At 37.6% G+C, this 24,129-nt stretch overlaps 3 protein-coding genes across 5 annotated transcripts in view; 2 read left to right on the top strand and 1 right to left on the bottom strand.

Moving 5' to 3' along the window:
* Nucleotides 1-7,359: 7,359 nt before the first annotated feature.
* si:dkey-156n14.3 (zinc finger protein ZXDC) lies at nt 7,360-13,902 on the top strand. 2 transcript variants are annotated; one of them, XM_047813324.1, is made up of 9 exons: nt 7,360-9,131; nt 9,309-9,461; nt 9,569-9,647; nt 9,764-9,894; nt 10,409-10,579; nt 10,798-11,630; nt 12,586-12,821; nt 12,920-13,021; nt 13,218-13,902. In XM_047813324.1, exons 1-8 carry the CDS (start codon nt 7,415-7,417, stop codon nt 12,990-12,992), a joined length of 3,393 nt encoding a protein of 1,130 aa, XP_047669280.1. In that variant the 5' UTR covers nt 7,360-7,414; the 3' UTR covers nt 12,993-13,021; nt 13,218-13,902. The 2 variants fall into 2 exon arrangements, with proteins under 2 accessions (XP_047669280.1, XP_027002352.2); XM_027146551.2 differs by having other exon boundaries at nt 7,361-9,131; nt 12,586-12,846.
* Nucleotides 13,799-22,725, bottom strand: cfap100 (cilia and flagella associated protein 100). Its single transcript, XM_027146553.2, has 15 exons — nt 22,621-22,725; nt 21,637-21,684; nt 21,207-21,310; nt 18,825-19,020; nt 18,640-18,707; nt 18,349-18,512; nt 17,777-17,857; nt 17,358-17,563; nt 16,384-16,492; nt 16,270-16,306; nt 15,370-15,524; nt 15,125-15,257; nt 14,554-14,756; nt 14,378-14,471; nt 13,799-14,290 (listed from the first exon to the last, which is right to left on the bottom strand). Exons 2-15 carry the CDS (start codon nt 21,662-21,664, stop codon nt 14,177-14,179), a joined length of 1,692 nt encoding a protein of 563 aa, XP_027002354.2. The 5' UTR covers nt 21,665-21,684; nt 22,621-22,725; the 3' UTR covers nt 13,799-14,176.
* Nucleotides 14,587-24,129, top strand: part of LOC113642852 (Krueppel-like factor 15) — a 21,594-nt gene continuing 12,051 nt past the window's right edge. Inside the window, exon 1 of one of the 2 annotated variants that reach the window (XM_027146557.2) lies at nt 14,587-14,681. The gene's annotated coding sequence lies outside the window, so the exon portion shown is untranslated. Of the gene's footprint in view, nt 14,712-24,129 lie in introns of both variants that reach the window. The other variant, XM_027146556.2, reaches the window with a different exon arrangement.

Genomic DNA, 24,129 nt, shown 5'->3' with positions numbered 1-24,129 from the left:
TCATTGGATCTTGAATTTGTCTCAGGTTGTTGAATAACTGACAGGGAGTTTTAAGAAAAAAAAAAGACCGAACTAACAGACTACATACCCGCTGTCACTGACTGATGATCTATTTCCCTGACTTCACAGCTTCAAAACTCCACACTCTGAATGTCCATGTCTCCCACCCTAAACTTTATTGCTTGGTTTTCGATAGATCCTTACAGCCATCAAGTGACTATATTTCTTTTTTACCAAGATATCAGTGCTTCTATTCACTTTATTTCCTCACTTTGTATGAATGAAATCTTTTTTCTTTTTTGGTTGACCTTCCTTTTAGGCATAACCTGGGAGATTTTACCGAATGAATAATGTATTTTGGCATTCGCTCTGAAGGATTATATCCCCCTAGTCTTTAAGAGCTTGGAGTGTCCCTGTTGGCTGTTTAGAGTCAAAAACATTCCATGTTGCACAACAGAATACACAAGGGCCAAATATACAAGCTTGAGTCTAGACTGCAAGGGCACCTTCAAACACTATTTCTTTCCATATAGAAAGAAATCAGAGAGTGAATAAAGGTGAGGGAAAAGAGAATGTGATCACAACTACCACTTGAAAATGTAGCACAGGGCCATTATGCTAATTCTGAGGGATACAGAATATGCCGCTTCTTCTTTGCAAATGAATGCAAAATTATTCTACTCTTTCTCTAGCTCCATGTCACTGACTCCTGCTCTAGATGCATGTAATAGTTCATGCCCTAAATCTGTTGGCTGTTCTGTCTCTGGCTGCTGATGCTGCTTACTGCATTACAGAGTGTCTGATCAGATGCCAAATTTGATGCTAATTGATTGTTGCTGCCTAGATAGACAACATTCTTGGGCAGTATTTGAATTCTCCAACAATTTTTTTGGGAAGTCCTGGTTGGAGAAAAGCATAGGAATGCTAATGAGTCTTCTGAAGATCTGATTAAATAGGAAGTTCATGTATATCACCAACAGACCTATAATTATATGAGCTTTATAAAATCTTTACCTAAACTGGAAGTTGAAGATTTGAAAAGGCATAAGTGATTTTTCCAAATCTTCAGCTGTCCAGGTTCAGTGAATCTGTGTACATTGTTATTCTCAGATTCCTGTTCTTGGCTGACAAGGCAGGAGCTATGAGATGGTCTTCTCTTGTTGCAGCATATCTGTGTTAAAGTGTTTTGCACTTTTTTCAAATTACCATAGTCTCCCTGTCATCTCAGAGATTTCCAAGTTGTTTCTGGCCACAAAACTGTCTGCTTACTGTATGTTTTTGTTTTAAGCACCGCCTTGATCATAAATGAGAAGCTAGCAAGTTAGTAAGACAGCAGCGCTTTTATAAGACAAGCTTCATCCATTTCTGTGATAAGAACATTTCATATCAGCAAACTCAATGTCTCCAAAGGTGTCTCTGACTTTTTGGACAATTAATACAAATGACCTGAAAAAAGAATTGTATTTTGTTAGCTGCTAATTTTAAAATTCACTAACTGTACGGATCTGAGGAACTCTGACACATACTCTGATTTATCATCAAAGCAGAAATGATCTTCTATGTTGTGGAACATTTTATTATTTGATTATTTGACCTGTAAACCGAGAATTATTTACAGAATGAAGTGACTGTGTTTTTGTGTCTCAGTAGGGGGTAACAACTAACTTTGTAACTAGTTGTAATATGTTGCAGCCTATGATATAGCATGGATATCAAAGGGGACCATTAATGCTAGTTTTTGTTGTTACAAATGTGATATAACACATAAATGCACACACATATAGACTGAAGCCATAACATTAAAAACATCTCTGACCACTTGAGGCATAGACTCTCAAAGACCTCAGAATTTGGCACCAACAATTTATCAGCAGATCCTATATGTACTGTAAAATGTGAGGCTATAGTCTATAGGAATGATGTCTAGGTAATTTTGAGCCTTTTGCATGTTCCTCAACACACCATTTCTGAAAATTTTTTGCAGTATGGCAGGGTTCTGAAAGAGGCCACTGCTATTAGGGAACACAGTTGTAGGGGTGTTGGACATTGGTTTGCAACAATGTTTAGGCATGTGGTATGTGCCGAAGTAACATCCACATGATTGTCTTATTTATATAATGCATCCTGGTAACCCTAGGTAAGTGATGTAGACACGCCTGGCCACATGATGTAAAAAATAAAACATGACTCATCATGGTCAACGTCTTCCATTGCATCATAGCCCATTTCTGATGCTCAAATGCTGGTTGTAGACACTTTTAGCATTGGACAGGGATCAGCATTGGCACTATGAACAGCCTGCACCTACACTGCCCCATACACAGCAAGCTGCAATGGACTGTATGCTCTGACTTCTTTCAGCCCAAAAGACATTTGGAGATGCTCTTATAAAGTCATCTAGCCATACCAATTTGTTCATTGTGCTCAGAACCTCAGATATCGTACAATTTGACAGGTTCCACTGAAATGAGATGATGAATATAATTTACATATTCTTCACACCACCTTCTTTTAGTGGTTTTAATGTTATGGCTTATATATATATATATATATATATATATATATATATATATATATATATATATATATATATATATATATATATATATATACACACACACACACACTAGCTAGCACACAGTGTTGGTTTTCTATGCGAGTTTCTGTATATTCTGTCCTTGATTTAATTGTGTACAATATATATTCTGTGGAAATGGCAGAATATTGTAGTATATAGCACAAAATACAATGTAGCTTGCAGGAGATCTATTTCTCTAAATCTTTACATACTAAATTAATTAATTGACTTCATTTGTTAAATCTTTAGCATGCAGCTTTAGCCAACATTGAACAAAGTGTAGTCATTTTAATTTGTATCCCACATTTTATATTTTTGCATGACTATCAAAATGTATGCTCATATATGCATTACAATAGTAGTTCTTTGTTCCTTTTGTGCACCTTTCCTGGGAGCATAATAAGGCATGCACAGAATGTAACTTCCAAATATAATGCTGTTCAAGACAGGAGTGCATAATATTTATTCATTTATTTTATTATTATTATTTTGTATTCTTTTTACAGCATTTACTTTTGTCAATAAACATCAGTTTGTCTGGCAGTTTTCTTGCTGTGCTACAATAAAATATGCTTACCCTGAAAAACATATATGAACAGTTTGTTTGTTGGACTACTGTGTGCCAGACACTCATCATACCAGTTGCATAATTCTAGTGGGATGCCATATTTGTCCTGGTTTAAAAATATGTATATATATTATATATGAGATAAAAAGAGAGAGAGAGAGAGAGAGAGAGAGAGAGAGAGAGAGAGAGAGAGAGAGAGAGAGAGAGAGAGAGAGAGAGAGCAGTGTATATACAGATAGTATACAGATATAGAGCTAAAACTACAGTATGCTATAAATTTACATTTATATACTATTATATAAATTTACATTTATATAATATAATTATGCAGTACAGAATGTACAGGGTGGAGCCCAGCTGCATGATGATTATAGACAGTCATGGCAGAGAAAAAGCATGAGCAGGAAATGTAGTGGGAAACATGGTGTGGTGTAGAGTTAAGATGGTTTATGGATGTAGGGAAACCTGCAGATTCTGTGCAAACGAACCTGTGTCTCCTTCTGGATGAAAGGAGGTTTGTAACTGGGATGAGTCTCTGATGATGTTGTGTCCTCTTCGCAAACCAGTACTGTGGAGAATAGACTCTGTGGCAGTTAGTTGGGTGCCAATGATGTGACCACACGTTGCAGGGATTTTGTTTCACACTCTGTGGAGCAGTACATTGTGTGTTCCATACCACACTGTGATGGAACTAGTCAAGATGCTCTCAATGATGCAGCAGTAAAAACTAAACAAGGTCTTGGGGACAGATACATTTTTTAAGACTTCTCAGGAAGTATAAATACTTGCACCCTCCTAACAAGAGTTGAAGTGTTCTGATGCCAGGACACTCAGAGATGAGGATACCCAGGAAAAGCTGGAGAAATGCTCTACTCATGCTATACTTCAGTTCTGCTGATTTAGATAGAGGAGTGTCTGCTGCTGTTGAATTTCTACAATGAGCTATTTGGTTTTTCTGGCATTGAAAGTCAGGTTGTTGTTGGAACATCATAATGATAGTCTTTGAATCTCCGACCCTGTAGGTTATGTAGTGTTCGTATTTAATGAACATCACACCTGTCACTTCTTCTGCTACTGAAGATCCATTTAATAATTCACTAACAATCATATTATATTTTGCAATGTATTCATGAAGCAGTTGCTTTAATATTCTAAATAATAAGGTAGATAATAAATGTGTGCAGAGGTAATTTGTACAAACAAATGACTTCACTTGATATGGATAAAATTAAGCACCCATAATTGCTTCTGTTTGGTTCTAGGTCTTTCAGTCCACTTTGGGTCTTTGCTCACAAATGTTAAGATTAAAATTGGTATACGATTACAATATGATAATAGATTTACAGAAATAGAGTTAGTCTAATTAAATAATAAATAGTCTAATATTCTGTATTCAGATGTGGCATTAATGACTCCTGTTTATTAAGAAATGCTGTCATCACAAGCATCAAAACCTTTTAATGTCTTATTTCTTTATTCTTCTTCCATCTTCCATCAGTCAGCTCTCTCTCTCTCTCTCTCTCTCTCTCTCTCTCTCTCTCTCTCTCTCTCTCTCTTTTAATTTTTCATAAAATAGTACATAACATAATAGTACAATTCAGTCATGATTTACTATATACTGTAGAACAATTAGAATAATATATACTGTATACTGTAGAATAATTCATAATATATACTTCAACAGCAATGTTGTTAAAATGAATATATATATATATATATATATATATATATATATATATATATATATATATATATATATATATATATATTGTTGAGATAAAATAATTTTAATTGCCATATTAACATAAAACTTTCCTCTTATTCACTACACCAAGACTATCACAGCAACATATTAATAATAGTGTTTATTCATATGTCTAACTCTTTAATTCCAAGCATAATTAACACTCTTTTAGCCAGTATCAGTAGTCATATGCTGTAAATTGCCATAAGACCACCAGGTCGAAACAGGAGATAAAAATAAACATTTAATCTAACAGACAAAGACTGGATCTGATGTCTCACGTTTTATAGACACTTTGCATTTTGTAAATTTGCAGAGACAGACTACCCTCCAGTGGTAGTCATGCTAAGCAGCATTTATGCATTACCTGGAAATGTTTAATTTTTCAAGTGAAATAAGTAATACTGCTGTAATTTACAAGCCAGTTACACCGCTATGTATATGCTGCATGTATATGCTGCTGGAATTGAGGAAAGTTGTATATTTAATCAATATATATACTCAAAAGTAGTTATATGACTAGATATATGGAATTTCTCAGGTATCCTATCAGGTTGACCAGATAAATATTAATAATATATTATTAGTTATCATATCATATAAACATTTTAATATGATTCAGATTGCTAACTGCTCATTTAACTCATGTTTGCTATATAGTACGTATTACAGCTGATAATTATTCTATCAGATCTACCTGGCTAACAATCTGTGACTAGAATAAATGAATTGCGATTTCCCTATATAGAGTCAATGACATTCCCATATATGGGCTCAAATTTGGCATAGATCATGTTGAGATGATCTGTGGAGATGATAGTGGACTTTAGGAAAGACCCCTCAACACTACTCCCCCTCACAATATCCAACAGCCCGGTGTCATCTGTGGAGTCCTTCAAGTTTCTGGGCACTACCATTTCCCAAGACCTGAAATGGGAGTGCAACATACAGTAAACTCCATTATCAAAAAGACCCAGCAGGGGATGTACTTTCTACATCAATTAAGGAAGTATGGTCTGGCACAAGAGCTCTTGATGCTGTTCTACACTGCAGTCATTCAATCTGTCCTGTGCACATCCATCATCTGGTTTGAATCTGGTTTGGAGCAGCAACAAAACAGGACAGGAACAGACTGCAACGTACAGTAAAAACAGCAGAAAAAAATAATTGGTGCCCCCCTGCTCACTCCCCAGGATTTGTTCCATACAAGAACCAGAAACCGGGCAGAAAAAAATCACTACGGGCCCTTCACACCCTGGACACAACCTCTTTCAGCTCCTCCCGTCTGGCAGGTGCTACAGAGCTTTGTTTACCAAAACTGCCAGACACAAGAACAGTTTTTTCCCCAGGCACCAGGCAATCACACTGATTAACAACTCACCATAATTATATTCCCTGCTTCATATCTATAAGTACTGCATTATCATTGTCAGTCATCACATCATCCGTATATGTTACACACACTACTGCTGCTATATATTATACAAAAGCATAATATTGCACAATACTGTTATTTGCACTTCCATGCACTCTCACACTTTATATTCATAACTGATCAGTCATATATTCTGTATTCATATTTAATACTCATACTGTCTATATTGTCTCACGTCGTCTGTATTGTCTGGTATAGTCTGTATTATTTTCTCTTGTACAGTATGGAGTTATATATGTCTGTATTGTCTTGTCTTGTATAGTATAGTGTTATTTATGTCTGTATTATCTTGTATAGTATAAAGTTATTTATGTCTGAATTGTCTTGTCTTGTATAGCATAGTGTTATTTATGTCTGTATTGTCTTGTCTTGTATAGTATAGTGTTATTTATGTCTGTATTATCTTGTATAGTATAAAGTTATTTATGTCTGAATTGTATTGTCTGGTATAGTATAGTGTTATTTATGTCTGTATTATCTTGTATTGTATAGTATAGTGTTATGTCTGTATTATCTTGTTTTGTATAGTATAGTGTTATTTATGTCTGTATTATCTTGTCTTGTATAGTGTTATTTATGTCTGTATTATCTTGTATAGTATAGTGTTATTTATGTCTGTATTATCTTGTCTTGTATAGTGTTATTTATGTCTGTATTATCTTGTCTTGTATAGTATAGTGTTATTTATGTCTGTACTTTTGAGAGTCACAAACAGATGGAACAAAATTCCTTGTGTGTGTAAACACACTTGGCCAATAAACCTGACCCTGATGCTGAGCAAAGACTTGTCCTGTACTGCCATCTAGCACTTGCTAACAATATGGCATCCTTCATAATTAGGCGGAAAATATATTTCATACATATTTTAGATAACTTGGGACACTCTAGTGAATGACGCTTTACAAACGGCGCTTTAGTGCCACGCAAAGAAATCCAATAATTGCTCAATGATCTTTAAGTCCGTTCCGCACTTGACTCGATCCAGTTCCGGACTCAGTTTGACTCTATGGCTCGCCATAAAGCGCGTAGTGGCTCGGCGGGATCGCGGAGGGCGGGACTTTAACGTGCCGCTGCTACAGGGATACCAAGATGGAAATCCAGGGGCTTTCTAATGCCCAAAACACTCACTACCAACATGGCGTCCTGCCTGAGAGTGGTATGTCGTCGTCGGGAACGACAACAGGGACTGTTCCTAGGCAAACTTCAAACGACAACAGCTTTGGATTGCAAACCGACAACAACAATAACCGGCCGTCGTCTGCTCCGCTTCGGCTGCTGGCACAAAATGGCAGCGCTGCTCGACTCTGTGTACAACAGAAACGGAGCGAAAGCAGCAGTACGCTGTCGGAGGACGTTCAGGTGGCTCATGTTGAGCTCTGTAACCTGAACGTGATGAAGGAGAAAGAGTTCGGTGATTTAGACCTGACGCCTGACTTCGTGAGAGCCGAACTAAAGTACGGAGAAGAGAATGAGGACGTGCTGCAAATGGCGCTGCCTCTGTTCGACGGGGAGGAAGACGGATACACGGCGCAGTGTGAGCAACAGCACCGAGATATGTGTCCGTCTGTCAGCGACCGTACACCTGCATCATCCGAAGACAAAAACCCCAAGGAGTTTTACGTCGTTTTTAACAAAACACATGACGTGTGTGAGGAGGACAGAGAGAAGAGAGCAGACGCGCAACACGACCTGCTTTACCCGGAAACACAAGACGGAAATCTGACAATCAAAACCAAACCGTCGTCCACACGCAGTGTTGACAGTTTAACAACCGAGTCTAAGCTTGGAAATGAAACCGGTTCTGAAACAGACGGGAAACAGGAAGCCGAGACGCGCAGCATGGCGAAGAGACCTGATGTGATGAGTTGTAGTGATTTAGTGTCGGTGGCTGCAGGTCACGAGAACACTGATTTACTGGCGGACAATAACAGCCAAGCTTTAATGGCGGACTACGTGAACTTGTCCGGCAGCGGTAACGGAGACGGACCCGAGACTTTCTCCGGCACCATCATGATCAACAACCAGAGCATCATCGTGACTATCGAGAACGGGGTTTTAACTCTGGCTGCCACACCGGAGGGCTACACGTACAAGGAGGACGCAGTGGTGAGTCTAAAAGAGCACTTGGGCGTGAAGGAGCACGAAGACATCGTCCTCCTAAACTACGAGGGTGGCACGAAATCTCTGGGTAAGATGGCGGAGGACGAGGACGAGGGCGGTGCCGTGAGCGACTCCGAGGAACTGACGCTGACTGATGACTGCTCACTGTCCGAACTCGGTGCTCTGGACAACTGTCCGTCCGTTAAACGGGAACAAGGGACACTGTTCGACTCTGATTCTACACCTCAGAAACCAAGATGTTCGAACGAAGATGATCTGCAGCCCTCAAACCTCGTATCTTTAGCTAAGAAAGGCGTCGCGGTGTCGTTTCGGTGTCCGCAGCCTGGCTGCGCATGCGCTTTCGAGAGCCGCCAGAAGCTTAAGATGCACTTGGTGTTTCACGCTGAAGACCAGAGGCCCTTCAAGTGCACAATGGAGGGCTGCGGCTGGTCCTTCACCACCTCATACAAGCTGAAGCGCCACTTGCAATCGCACGACAAGGTGCGACCATACGAGTGTGAGTATGAAAACTGCGGCCGCCGCTTCACCACCGTTTATAACCTGAAGGCTCATGCGCGAGCGCACGAGCAAGAGGACGCGTTTGCGTGCGAGCTGTGCGGTGAAAGGTTCCGCAGTGCCACGCGTCTCGCCAACCATCAGAGGACACACTTTGAGCCCGAACGGCCACATAAGTGTGAGTTCCCAGGTGAGAAAGAACTGTCATGCATCACATTTTACATCCTCTCCAGTGTAATTATGCAGCTGGTCCTAAACATCAGAACCACTGTGCAGTGTATAAAACGTACATATGCAACCTGCATCATGTCATGAGTGTATGCCACTGTGAATAAAAGTGTGTGTGTGTGTGCTCGCTGCTCCCCAGGATGTGAAAAAGCCTTCATCACCTTCAGCGCCCTGTTTTCCCACAACAGAACACACTTCAGAGAGACAAGCCAGTTTACCTGTACATACCCAGGCTGTGACAAGCGCTATGACAAGGCCTGTCGCCTTAAAATCCATCTTCGTAGTCACACAGGTGATCACTCAGGGATATATACTTAAAAAAAAATTTAATCAGTTGAATACTATTCAACAACTGACCAATTTGTTTTATTTTCTCTGTTCCTTTCATAATGATGCCAGGTGAGAGGCCATTTGTCTGTGACTCGGAATCTTGTGGATGGACTTTTACTAGCATGTCAAAGCTGCTGCGCCACAAAAGGTAAGAATCCACCCATGATTCCAGGAATGAAAGCACAATGCTTGTCAATGTTTTCCAATTTTTTTGCATTCTTTCTTATGCTTTCTTTCTGTTTCGGTTCTATTTCTGTTTTCCAGGAAGCATGATGATGATCGAAGGTTCATTTGTCCAGAAGAAGGTTGTGGGAAGTCCTTTACTCGCGCAGAGCACCTGAAAGGCCACAGTATCACCCACCTGGGCACTAAGCCATTTGAGTGCCCAGTAGAAGGTTGGTGTCTTGTACATGTTTGCTGCTTGTATTGCATAAAGATTTTGCTGTATTTGCAAACATTCTCTTTATAATAGATAGTGTAGTATGGCATGATATTACATGTCTCATAAATCAAGGCAGTCAAATATAAATCTGTCCAATTTCCTCAAAACTGAAGGTCAGTAGAGGACAAATACGTAAAACAATTTCACTTACATTTAAATCTTATGGAATTTACAAGGTTTACAAGATAAAGCTAATGTACAAAAAAATGGACTGTTTTTTTAATTGTTGGGATCTCATGTGCATGCATGGCCGCATAGTGACATCAGACATTAGTTTATCACACTTTTAAGATCATGAAATTGATCCTAAGTTCATTCTAAGCAAATTCATTATAATTACGTTTGAACAGAAATTAACTTGGTACACGCATTTGGTTTTGTCGAAAACTTGCTTTACTATTTGAGATATAGATGCATAAATTTGAAGTAAAAGTGTTCAAAGTGTTCATTTGTCACATTATGTGCAGGATGTAATGCCAAGTTCTCAGCACGGAGTAGCCTGTACATTCACTCTAAGAAACACCGTCAGGATGGGGTGTCTCTGAGGAGCAGGTGCCCTGTAGCAGGATGCACCAAGAACTTCTCATCCCGCAGCAGCCTCAAGAGTCATATGCTTAAACACCACAATCTCAGCCCAGGTATGTGTGTTCACACACCCACAAACTGTAAACGTACTACTGTAAGTGTGCAGTCAGTGAATCTGGCTTAATATTTGCATCAATGATGTTCAAAGACTTTATCACAGAACGTTTGAAATTCATAAGTGTCCACATATTAAGAACATTATATAACTAGCCATGTACAGGTACATCTGTAATATAACTTGTCATAACTGTTTTTCTTGTCTTCTATCCAGATGTGATGAGTCAATTGGAAAACACGGCTACTTTGACGCCTAGCTGCGAGCTCACCAGTGCTGCTCAGAGCGCCACCACTCCTGGCTCGGTGGGAACGGAGCTCAGCAGCCTGGATCTCTCTTCCCTTTTCTCAAATGTTCCCTCAGGAGCCTCCACTGTACCTACAGGTCCTTCCCCTCAGTCAGGCCCTGCTTCCTTCACCATGGACTTGGCTTTAGCAAGCAGTGGGATTCTTACCATAGATCCAGCCTCAGTGGGCTCGGCTTTGGGAGGAGCCAAACCAGTGGACCCTCTGATTTTGGCTGCAAGTGGGGATATGGGGGTACATGTCCTGGATGCAGGGGGAGGGGGTGGAGTCTTACAGCAAGCTGCACTGCAGTTGGAGGATGTACAAACGGTGAACCCCGAGGCACTTGGAGCATTAACGGCTTTGGCTTTACAGAGCACCTCATCTGCAGAACAGCTCCAAGTGCTGAGCTCCACTAGTGCTTTATCTGTAGATTCACCTTCCTCCTCTCTGACCCCATCCCTTACTCCCTCACTCTCTTCCTCTCTCACGTCACCACTGTCATCATCTCTTGCTCCAACTCTTACCTCCTCCCTTGTTCCCCCTCTGGCATCTTCAACAGTACCGGAGCTGCTTTCTCCCCAGGTAAAGGCTGATATGGGGGGCAGTGAAGCCGCTGTGGGGCCACTAATAAGTGGAGTGGAAGTCCTGAGCCAGCCGGAGAACAACAAGGCTCTAAGTCAGTTTGTTTTCCCCAACCACAACACATCCTACAGTGGGCAGAAAGAGACAGAGCTACCCTCAGCTGCTCCTTGTGCATTTATTGTGAGTATAGTGGACAGAGGATGCAAATTAGTAGGGCCAGGTTTACACTTCTGCATCTGCAAGCACTTCAGTGTGTTAAGAGGGTGCTGAATTTGTCCGCTGGTGTAACGTTAGTACATGTTCGTTTACCACAAATGAGGAGAAATCAATTAAAAATATTTATTTAAAACAAACGTTTATTTAGAAGGCCACTGTCGTTTGTCTTTCAGTTGAACACACTTCAATTTAACCAAGCCAATTTAACCAAAATGCTAATTACCATGAGCATTTTTTGTTGCCCAGGTTGCAGCAAGTAAACAAGATGGAAGAATAGTATTGTCAGATTTTTCTAACAGTCAGTTTGGTATCTACGTGCACAATTACTGGACATTTTTCAGAAGTGGAAACCTGATCATTACCCTATATGCGTGCCTTTCCTAAACATTTGCCTCAAACTTTATATGAATGTTGAAGCATTGCAATTTACATTCACTAAAACTAAAAGGACCAAACATGTTGCAGCATGAAAAATCCTTTGTGTACAAAGCAAGTTCTATGAATTCATGTTTTGGACAAACTCTACTAGCCTGTACAAACTCTACAAGTCTATATAGAGCCCTGACTTTAACCTCACTGAATATCTTTGGGATGAACTGGAACACTGAATGCACCCCAAGTCTCCATGCCTTTTTGCCACACTCCAAAATAGTCTTTACAGAAGATTTGAAGGTTATAACAGTAAAGGGGAGACTAAATCTAGAATGGGATGTTCAGAAAGGTCTTGTATGTGGTCAGGTGTACATTAAAAATATTTCTATGTAGCATATGACTAAGAGTTTCTTCTTGTAGCAGATAGTTTGACTGTTAACCGGTTGTTATCCTTAAGTTGTACATTTTGTCTATATGCCCTTATATTTTGCCCTTGTGAGAAATAAAAGCTTTAACAGTGCATTTCTGTTTTTGCCCCTTCCTGAAGGAGAGCAGTGGTTCTGCCCGCACAGACTACAGAGCCATCCAGCTGGCAAAGCGGAAGAAGCAGAAAGGCCCTGCTGTAAGTCCGTCTTCTGCAGGCGCAACTCAGCGGAAGACAAAGGGGGTGAAGGGTTCCAGTGCTGCTGGGACACTGGCTTCAGGCAGTCCACGATTTGGAGAAGGGACTGCATCAACAACCACGGCAGGGCTCACTATCAGAGACCCAGTAACAGGAGTACAGTACGTACAGATTCAACTACTGCAGGTGGGTAGAGTTAAGCATTTTGTTTGGTTTGACTTTGCATGGTAGTGTGCAATTATATTATTGTGTATTTCAGGATGACCCTGCCACAGACGGAGATTTGGCTTTTCAGCTCAGTTCACAGTCCTCCAGTTCTCATTCCCAGCTAACAGTTGACCTACCTGTCAACATCTTGCAGGTTCAGTATCATAATTCAAAATAGTTTGTGTAGCTAGTGTAGTTTTGTGATGGCTTATTTAAAAGAATCCTCCCATTGTATTATTTATTTGAATTTTATTATGGTGCCCTGTAGACATTTAATTAGTTAACAATGTAATAATATTCTTTCTATGGATGAATACTGAAATCACTGAGATGTGTATGTTTTCCATCAGGAGCCTTCTGCCATGGCTGAGGAGGATAATGGCTCTGAAAACTCTCAGTTCACTGGCAGTACTATTAACCTACAGGACCTGGAATAAAAGACTCAGCTGAGAGACAGGAGCTCCCAGCAGACCTACAGTTTTTCTCTTTCCTGCCAACAAATCGCATCTGCTTTCATCATGGCTGCTGTCAGGGCATTTGTGTCCTCACTACATGTTTTGTATGAAGTCATTTAAACAGCCTAATTCCACTTGTTTCCATTGTTTAGAATGTGAGCTGTTACTGATAACAGAGTACTTGCGAGCCAACTATGTTGTCATTAAAGTGTTAATGAACATCAATGAGTTGCACAAAGATTTAATATATACAATTTTGATTTTAAGAAAACATTTTGTATTGGGGACTATCGACTCAAGTTGACAGCTGCTTGATAAATCTGGTATATTTTGTTAAGCCTATATTAAAGCAGGGTTGTGAAACAGCACAATAGGGTATAATAGCAAAGATTATTTATGCAGCAACATACCCATCAATATGACTGTCATGTACATTGTCCATTATGTTCAGGTACTGTTGAGAACAGCTTTTACAAACCCACTGTTTGCTTATTTTTGTATAGTTTTATATAAACATGAAGATGTACTTATCTGTTTGTGTATGAGCGAAAAGAATAAAAGTTGCTTAACATCTAAAAAATCTGACCATATTGAAAGTTATTTTCCGAATGGGAGAGAGTATGGTCATAAGTCCTAAGTATTGTCCATACAAAAACAATCATTTAAATGCCTACACATAAAATATTCTGTTAAATATCTTTTTGCTAAGTCAATTTAAGAATCAATAAGTCCATGACTTATTGTTGCTCATTATTTTGTATTACTATTATTGTAGCACTAATAGACATATAAGGATATAATGACCTTTCCCTGTCTTGGAGTGCTGATGGTATCATTAATAAACAGAAAATGCTTTAAGTAAAAAAGTAAAGATATTCCTCCTTCTCCTTGTCTGTGATATCCTTGTTCTCTTTGTTCTTGAGTTTACGAATAGGAGGCTGGGAACGAGGCATCAGCTTCCTTCCAGTCTAGAAAAGGTATACATGAAGGGTTAGATTTTAGAAGGGTGTATTTATATTGTTAATTCAGCCTAAATAATTAAGCCTCTAACTTACCATTTGCTTGATCTCAGCTTGAGCTCTTTCAGTGGCTTTCTTAATTCTCTCTTCTTGGTGCTGCTTCTGCAAAGTAAGCTTCTCATCTCGTAGTCTAGAAAAACAAAAATACTGGCATGTAGACACTATGTAGCCGATTAACTTAGTAAAGAGACAATTAGATTTATTAGTCACACCTGATTCTCCTTTCTTTTTCCTTGGCTCTCTCAGCCATAGCGAGACGGTCAGCAGGAATCAGCTCTATGCACTCCAGCAGATCACCCAGACGCCTCTCTATGGCCGTCAGCATCTGCAACGTGCTCAGGTTGGCTTCACTGTCTCCAATACAGTTCCGGTAAACCTCCTTTACCTTCTGGCCCAGAGCATTCAGAGTGCTCTCCTGACACACAATAAAAAAATTGATAAGAGAAAGCTGAAGTGATGCAGGAAACAAAGAAGTTTTACATTTTATGTGAAAGATGTTAAAAGTTTGTTAAGTGTGTACAAGTTTTTGAGCTGATTTTTTTTTCGATCATGTCTTTTCTTTTTGTACTCTTATATTATTTTGAAAACTTATAACAATACACTAAATTTCATCATTGTAAATGTATTAGTCCAATATAAAATGAAACAAAAAAGTGCAGATAGCCAGGGGCAGCCTAAAGATTTTACTCTAAATTAATGAAATATACCTTAACATCAGTTAATTCTTACTAACCAGATATTTTTATAAGCATAATAAAATAGATAACACCGTTATTTTCTCACCTCCTCTGCTTTGCTCTTTCCAAAGTCAAAGAACCTGGTACTGAGCTCCAGTTCTGCAGTTTTCTCTTTTTCTCTCTTAAGAGCCATTGTCATGGCATCAGTCTGCTGCTTCAGGTGGTTGGCCTCTTTCTCACTATATGCATATAATCATTCACCCAGAAATGTAAGGTTTAACAGGGTTCTAAAGAGATTTCTAATACTGATTTACTCTAATGCAGGCACTGTAAAGCATAGAAAATGCTCACATATTCTTGCGAGTCTGTTCCATGGTCTGTCTGAACTCTTCCAGTCTCTCCTCTGTCTCCTGAGAGTTTTGTATTAGACAAAGGTTCTGTTCTTCCAGTTCACTGAGCAGGTCCAGCAGCTGCTGAGGTTTTGTGAAGTATAGCTCTGGCTCTATCTACAGGAGAGGAAGTTACAACCTTTATGTGGTCAGTTCAGGACAAAAAATTAGTCAAACATGCAGCACCTTATCATGGAATATTCTCATATTGTTCAGTTCTAGCTTTGATATAACACTGTAGACCTGTAGATAGGTTGGAGATGCATGAAACATTTAGATATATACGTTACACTAAGTATTATACCACAGGGCTTGCGTGACTTCAGAATGTAGGGCTTTGTGGATTTTCATTATGACAAGCTACATATATTTTTGTCATATTAACTTCAAGAAAGGGAACAGAGAGCATGGTGAGGGAATTGCTGTTTGGAGGTGCGACAATGTAAGGTTTTATAAATGAATAAAAATATGACTTAAATAGTTAATTAAAAAACTGTTAGAAGCAAATTGCTTTGATATAACAGGGATACATCAATATACAATAAATTATCAAGAAGTGTTGTTTCTGGAAAATAATCAGCTTTTCTTCATGTTGGGCTACAGTGTAAAAGATATCCTATCAATGTTTTCATGTTTTATAACTTTTAAAAACAGCAGTTGTAAATTAAACAATTACGTAAATCCAGTATATTGACATGATAAACAGTAATTCATTTTTTTATAAAATAACTTATGTAAATTAAATACCAATGTGTTGACTTGTTTCAAATTAATTCAAATATTATAGTGTTACAAATACAGCTTCCTTTAAGCATGCATTATAAACAAAAGAGCAGTTAGTCTTTATATAATTCAAACAGACCTCATATTCTGAGCTGTCACTGTCAGACGCAGAGCTTCTACAAACACAGCAAACATTATTAGTTAAACTCATGCACTTCAAGTGTGGATATGTGTATCTGTGTACTGTACAAACATTTTGCCACTCTGAGAAGTTGACTTCACGCTCTCTCCAGAAGGAACCCTGGCCTCACGAAGAGGAAGCAGCTCACGTGAAACAGGGTTCCTCTTCTCTCTACCTGTATCTGTGTATCAGATGGAAAAAGAGTGGGTCCAACAATCCTGTCATATATCCTAAACATATCCTTTGTGAGTCTGTTTTTTCTCTAGGACCCAGGGCTGGAAATATCCCACAGGGCTGAAACATGCAATATACATTATATAGTATGTACAGTAAATAAGCTTGATGCCAAGCTACCACTGTTGGGCTCTTGAGCAAAGCCCTAACCACTCACTGCTACAGAGGCTGGCCATGGCTGACCCTACGCTCTGACGGCAACCTCCAAAGTTGGGCTATACTAAGAAAAAAAAATTTCACTGTGCTGTAATGTACAGTATATATGAGAAAATAAAGGCTTCTATCTAGGCACCCCAGCTCAAACCAGGGTTTAAAAACTGGCAAAAATCTGACCATTAGAAATTACATCACATCTTTTTGAATGTTTATACATGTCTTAAATAGGGTTGCACAGAAATACTGACACTTTTGGGGTTCGAGTTAAAATGCTGATAATTTTTGCCACTTTTCACCACTTCATCACTACCTGTCTGATACAAAGGCAAAAGACATGCACTGTAGTAACAGTAGTAGGGCTGCAAAAAAAAAAAAAAAAAAACAGTAAGGGAAAGGCAACCCAGCTGAGTGTTTACTGTAAATGTACAGTGACATGTTTGGCTACATATAAATGTTTAACTCTATTTATTTTTAATGTTATTTGTTTAATATATTGTCAGCATAGTTTTAATAGTGGCATACTGAAAGGGCTGACCTGTTAGCATTAAAGCTTTTTATCACCTTGTAGTTCATTTTCTGTTCTTCAATTTTTAAAAACAGGAAAAGTGTATTGAAATTAATTTTACTTAATTTGTGAATACTTGGTGAATACTTACATCTATCAGATTGCTGAGTCCTTTTGACTCTGTCCGTCTCTCTGCTCTTTCCCGCATGCTCTCTATTGATGGCAGAGATGGGTTTAGTTTTCTTACTTTTCTTCTTTGCTCTCTGTTTTTCCTGCCAATCTGGAGGAGAAAGCTTAAACAAAAAGTCCCTGTAGAGTTTGAACTCCTGCAGTGTGTCCTCAAGTTTAGAAATGTTGCTAAGTAAAAGATGGAAGCACAGATATGAATAAAACCGAAGGATTAACCAGAACATGGCTTAATAAAGTATAAAAGCTGTTTAACATGTTGTTGTTGAATTAAGCTTGCTTCTATACGAGTAGTTGGCAATATTCTATAATAAGAAATAATTAGCTTAGTAAAATGTATTAGTGTCATTTATAGGTTTTCTAGATTGTTACTTGAATATGTACCTTTTAATGGCCACCATCTTAGAGGTGACCTTCTTGATCTCAGCTACTTTCTCCAGTTTTGCTTTGCTCTCCTGTTCAGCACTATATATAAGAGCACAAACATCATCATATGAGTAACTGAACATAATATTCACTTGTTGGGGATCTTCAATGTCATATACAAATGCAGTCACCAAACCTTTATTACAGTAGGTCTGGTTCACTGTACAAGTTAGAGATGACAGTTGACTAATTGTGTACATGTTATAATGACATATGTCAAATATTAAGAGATCCGCCACATCAGACACTTTTAAAACCCTAAATAACCTGTTAGTTTTTCCAGGAATCAGAGTAAGATCTATCTTACCCACTATGGGTTTAGTCTTTCACTGCTCTGTATTACTTTACTCACACACATATAAATATATATATATATATATATATATATATATATAACATTTATGTCCTTTCAGCTAGAAATTGCTGGATTTTATGTAGTCATTTTAAAGTTCTTTTAAATGCTGTCTATGAATAAAGGTGACTTGGGCTGTTAGACGTGCATTTCTGTGTGTTTTGTGTGATGTCATTACATTCGGATGGCTTCCACTGAGTTCTTGTCATTTTCTTTTAGAAATGTGTCAAACAAAGCAGCATCATCCTCCAGGAGCTTTTCAGCTTTAGCCAACTTTTTCTCTTCATGACTTGCCCGCTCCTCTAGCTGTGCAATCTCTTCTCTCTTTACTGCCAGAGCATACTTTGAGAGAGAGAGAGAGAGAGAGAGAGAGAGAGAGAGAGAGAGAGAGAGAAGAGGAATTACAAGGTACAGAAATTTAAGGAAACATGCTGAGCATTTGTAAGAGCTATGTGTGAACACATTGTACCTCCATGTAGAACATCTCTCGTTTCTTGTTAATAAACTCCCGTATGCTCTCTTTTCCAATGTTATGATCTATGATAGGGGATAATAGGAAATATTGAAGTAGATATTAATAGAAGTAAAGAAAACAGTTTTGTTGTCTTCCTCAGGCAGGTGTTTCTCTTTTAACTTTAAAAATTTTCTGCTCACCTTTAATCATGATCATTTTGGATAAAGGGACATTCTGGGGAAGGTGGTCCTCAGTCTGTGAGTGATTTGTGGTGCCGGCTTCCTCTTCATCCAGGCCATCTCTCAGTTTTCTTCTGAGCTCTAACTGTCTTGCTTTTATTTTGCCCGAGTATGTCTTCTTCTCGTGAACAGACAGACTCAGATTTCTTTGGAATTCCTACATACAAGGACCAACTTACTATATATACTAATACTGTATACACAGAGTGCTCTTTTAACGGAAGCTTTGCAAAGGTTCAAAAGCTTTGTATTTAACAACTTTCTGTGTTGGAACAGTGCTGTGGAAAAATTGAGAGTTTATATTTTGAATTATGTGATTAAGAATGTTCTGTTCGGGTCTAATTAAATAGGTGCACTGTGTCTTCACGGATTACGCTAATTGAAAATTATACAGTAACACCTGGCTTTATGTCGTATGAGTGAGTAGATGAAAATGATCTCCAGACAATGAATAACCTACTCAAAGAATACACACTTACCACAGCTTTTACAAGTTACATTTTGAACGCATTGCCATTTCAAGCTTGAAATAAACAAACAAACAAAAAAAAATTAAAACCATGCATTTACTGGGTGCTAATATGAATGTTCGTAAAGAACATTCATATTTAAAGAATGTTGCTAAGAAAAGGTAAAAAGATATTGTATATACACTCTCTGACATATGATAATACATTGGAACACATGATTATACGTTATATGAGCAAAATATGTGGGCTCCTGACCGTGACATGCATATGTGCATGTTTATGATGAACATTATATAATACACCAACATTTTCAACTTATTTTAAAGAACATTTTGGAAATGGTTCATCAGTGGGTACTTTATACATTTATTTTTTATTAAAATGTATGTATGGATTTTTCTAATTTGGAAACTTTTTTTTCTAATTTGGACCCTTTATGATGTGAAATCTCAGAATGTAAAGTGCACTGAACCGTACTGTCACAGAATGCTTTCTTCAATCCAAATGTATTTTATAAAGAAGCTTTAAATCTGTATAATTCATCAGAATACCTTTCCACAGAGAACAGGTGGGATTGTCTTAAGGAGCATAAATACCACAAAAACTCAAAGAATGCAAAGAATCACTGCTTTGTTGAAGTACTTGAGTTTTAGATAAATGCCAGATAGTCTGTAGAGAAAACGTGAATGCCTTGTCTGTGATATTCTCCCATATGTAGTGCTCCTTTAAGGAGATACTTTTTCATTCACAAAACCATAAATATAATGGGTAAACTGGTTACAACTGACATTTTTGTTTCTAATGAATGTGTAACATTCTGGCAATGATTCTCATGAAAGTGGCATTGTGTTGGATGTGTTTGGTTTAAAAGAGAATTGCGAATATAAAGTCACTGCAGCAGCTCAGTGTTATAACTGAGACAATGAATTGCTCATTCTTGTGCAAACAGTTTTTTACATTGCCAAGATAACTTCAAATTAATGAACAAGGCAATAATGTGTTGCTGTCTTTTCTTGTGAAAGTACTGTACAGGGTGTCCTAAAAGTCTCCATACATAAAGGAAAAGATTCATACTTATAGTTTATATTTTTTTCAGACAGACAAAAAAAGAACGTATTGGTGTACCAGGAAATGATATAGCAAAAAAGATCACTTAAAAGAACGCCTTTGAAGTACTGTTATATGCATAAGATGCAAAGATGACACTGTATGCATTTACAACAAAATTACAGTCATTTAGAGTATGTTTTGCACATAAAGTTACAATTTGTCTAAAAACAAAAGGGGTTCATTACTCCTGTCTATAGAGAAATTTAGGACATGCTGTTCTGCAAACAAGTAGGCATTTGTAAATTTTTTACTTTCATTTCATTAATTTTTACTGGTTGATCTGCTAATAATATTTTCTGGCTCCGTTTTCATGCATTGTACGGCAGAGTATAATAATATTGCTGCAGAGTGCTATATAAAGGGCAGCCTTACTAGTCAAAAGGCCATGACAGGGTATATGACATTCATATTTATATAACTATGACATATATGAACATATATGCCTTTAAATGTAAGATATGAAAGTATTTTAAAGCAGCCCATCTGACATATTGTAAGGTAAACATCTAGACTCTCTTAATAGGTCTCATAGATGCTACCAACTAATCACCCAGAATAATATAGGTATAACAGGTTTAGCTATAAATTCAATCTGTGTTTGAGAGCAATAATAAGTATTTATAAATATGAAGTGGTAATTAAGTATTGAATTAACACCAAACCAACTAGATACTTAAATCCAACACTTCAGCTAAACAACAACAAAATCAATAACAAAAAAAAAACAAAAAACATTTTATTGTGTGTCTACTGGGTCACGTACTAGTTTTCTGCGGGTTTTCTCTGCCTTTCTAAACTGGAAGATGTTGTCATCATCAGGCATCTTAAAGGGGTTCTGTTCTGTCGTGTTCCCATCACAGCCATCCTCTGCAAAAAAACAAAAATATGGCATAAAATGCATACTATCAAAAAACCTGCATTATTAAGTTCATTAATTAAATTAAGGTAGTATCACTTGTCCCATTGACAGTACAAGCTTACAGCCTCTAAATGCAATAACATAACTATATAGTATATGATTTAAGGTATATAAGTAATATGTTCAGCTCTAGGGTCAATATGCCTTTCACAAAAAATGTCTGAATGCGACATTGGAACAGATTAATGTTTGGGATAAATTAATAACTTTCCAAATCAATATGACTTGTACAATAATACAGACAATAATACAGTAGTCCACTCTTAAATCTTACCTTTTAGTGAAGGCACTGCTGATAGCATTCTGCAAGTCAGAGTTATTTCTAGATTTAAAATAAACATCTGTTAGTCTTTACCCACGTGCTTAACAAGTATATGTTACATTTTTCTAATTTTTCTTCTATTTTTTCCAATTTTTTTTCACAAAGAGCTAATGAAGAGGTGTCACTGGTATGTGGTTATATTTATGATGCTCATGATGATCATGATAAATCTTTTATGAGAAAATCTTATTAAATGGTAGATTAAAAAGAAATTTGATTATCAAATGATTAACAAATAGCAATGCAATAACAAAGCATTTGTATAGTATTATATTCCTTCCACAAAAGAATCTCCTTGAATTGTGAGTGTATATGGAGTGTATTTATAGGCAGCGCTGTACAATGCTTGCTTTCAATTGGTCAGAAGTTGTTGATTAATTTCCATGACAACTTTGGCAATAGTTTCAAAGCTGTCAAACCAGTATTTTTGTTGTAATGTGCTACTTTTAATTTATTACCCTTTCAATAATAATAATAATAATAATAATAATAATAATAATAATAATAATAATAATAAGAAGAAGAAGAAGAAGAAGAAGAAGAAGAAGAAGAATTGTAAAGAGACACGTGTACTGGACACTTCTCATTATAAAAACATGATTGTTATGGTTGATAGCCTTTCTGTAAAGGGATGTTAGTTTAACAAGTAACACTGAGGCAAAACTATTTTATGATAGGAGTTTCAGAACAGAGGAGCTTTGCATTTTAGTCTTAATTTCAAGATAAAGTAAAAAGACAAACTTGGCGAGATTTCGTGTTTCTATTTCTATTAGGTTTATTGTTTAACTGAATTATCACTGAGACTGAGAGAGGCCATTTTTATTAACACCAGCTTCCAGTTATAAAGTATAAAGACAACATGACTGTAAATAACACAAAAGTTAATAAGGCTGATTGAAATGTAGGGGATGAGAATAATTCACTATGAGCCCTTACCTTAGTCACCATAAAGGAAATCTTAGTATTCCGTTTGATTTAAACCTTAAAATCATTCAATATGCCTGTAGGGAACTCACTTCTTTCACAATGGCCGAGACCCTTTCCTCGTTTACTTTATGTTACCAAGCAACAGAATTTGGCGAGTTTTTTCTCTGACCAGCAGGTGGTGCTGTGTCCTAAGACACAAAGTCATTCACATGTTTTCTCTTAGTGCTAGACCAAAAGCAGACACAGATGTTGTCCATTTGTCCACAGAGCTTCTCAATAACACACTCAAATATCGCCTTGAAGTTTATTATCATGTCTTCTTTAATATCTGTAGGCAGTATGTCTACTGGTGATGTATGTCACTGTTCCCTTTAACACAACACTCTATATTTACTTTATATGCAATGTAAAATAAAATTGTTAAATGTAAAGCCAAAGGGTGTTGGATAGAAATAGAAAACCCCTTTCCCCTCACCGCACCTCCCATCCTCTATCCTTGGCAGTTTCCTTGTTCTGGAGTTTCAGCTAATAGTGGATGTGAACAAAGTGGATGATACCCACACCTAAATACGTGAAACAGCAATTTGTGATTGAGCGGGGATGTGGTAGCTTAGTGGTTACGGCGTTGACTACTGATCAGAAAGTCATGAGTTCAAATCCCAGGGTCACCAAGCTGGGCCCCTGATCAAGGCCCTTAATCCTCAATTGCTCAGCTGTATAAATGAGATAAATGTAAGTCGCTCTGAATAAGGGCGTCTGCCAAATGCAGTAAATGTAATCTAAATGCTTTTCTGTAACTGCTCACTGATTGATAAATGTAAACCAAATAACACTATAACATTATAATACCTATAATAGCCCTAGGAATATATTTGACATCTACATGCTGGAAAACCTGTCACATATTAATGCAACACCATACACATCTACACTGCCTGTCTCACTGTCGTATTTGCCTTTTGATTTGATAGCCCTGCCATGCTGCTTTTGATACCTTGGTTTTTTTTTATATAGAGTCTCACAGTATTTACTGCAAGACACACAAATGATACACATATGCATTTAGTATACCTTCAAGCACATATGCAAACATTCACAAATACAAGATGGTTTATGAGTCCACCCCTCCTGTGCAGTGAGGACTAAGTGAGGATTGCTCCACTAACCATGCACTAGTTTAAGCAATACTGATTTAGAAAGCAGCCATTTAAAGGCACACAGTACAAGGCCAAGGTTGACTGATGACTAAAGACCACTGATGACTGAGGACTGAATTTTTACTTTTTGTAGATAAAAAATATATGTATTCAGTTTTTGGTGTATCAGTAATAACAATGAAACTTAGCCGTATGTCACATCACGTCACATATAAAACCAACACTGTGATTATATTTGAAATGTATTATGTAGTAAAACAAAACAGACTTGGTCTATATCCAAAAATTGTACTGTATTGTATATAACATTCCTGACTGTTAGTCATTGTCCATGGATGTCCCTGTTCCCTGTCCCCTTTTC

The sequence above is a fragment of the Tachysurus fulvidraco genome, chromosome 5 (assembly GCF_022655615.1).
Source record: "Tachysurus fulvidraco isolate hzauxx_2018 chromosome 5, HZAU_PFXX_2.0, whole genome shotgun sequence".
In the NCBI taxonomy this organism is placed as follows: Eukaryota; Metazoa; Chordata; class Actinopteri; order Siluriformes; family Bagridae; genus Tachysurus; species Tachysurus fulvidraco.
This window is presented reverse-complemented; position numbering and strand designations above follow the sequence as displayed.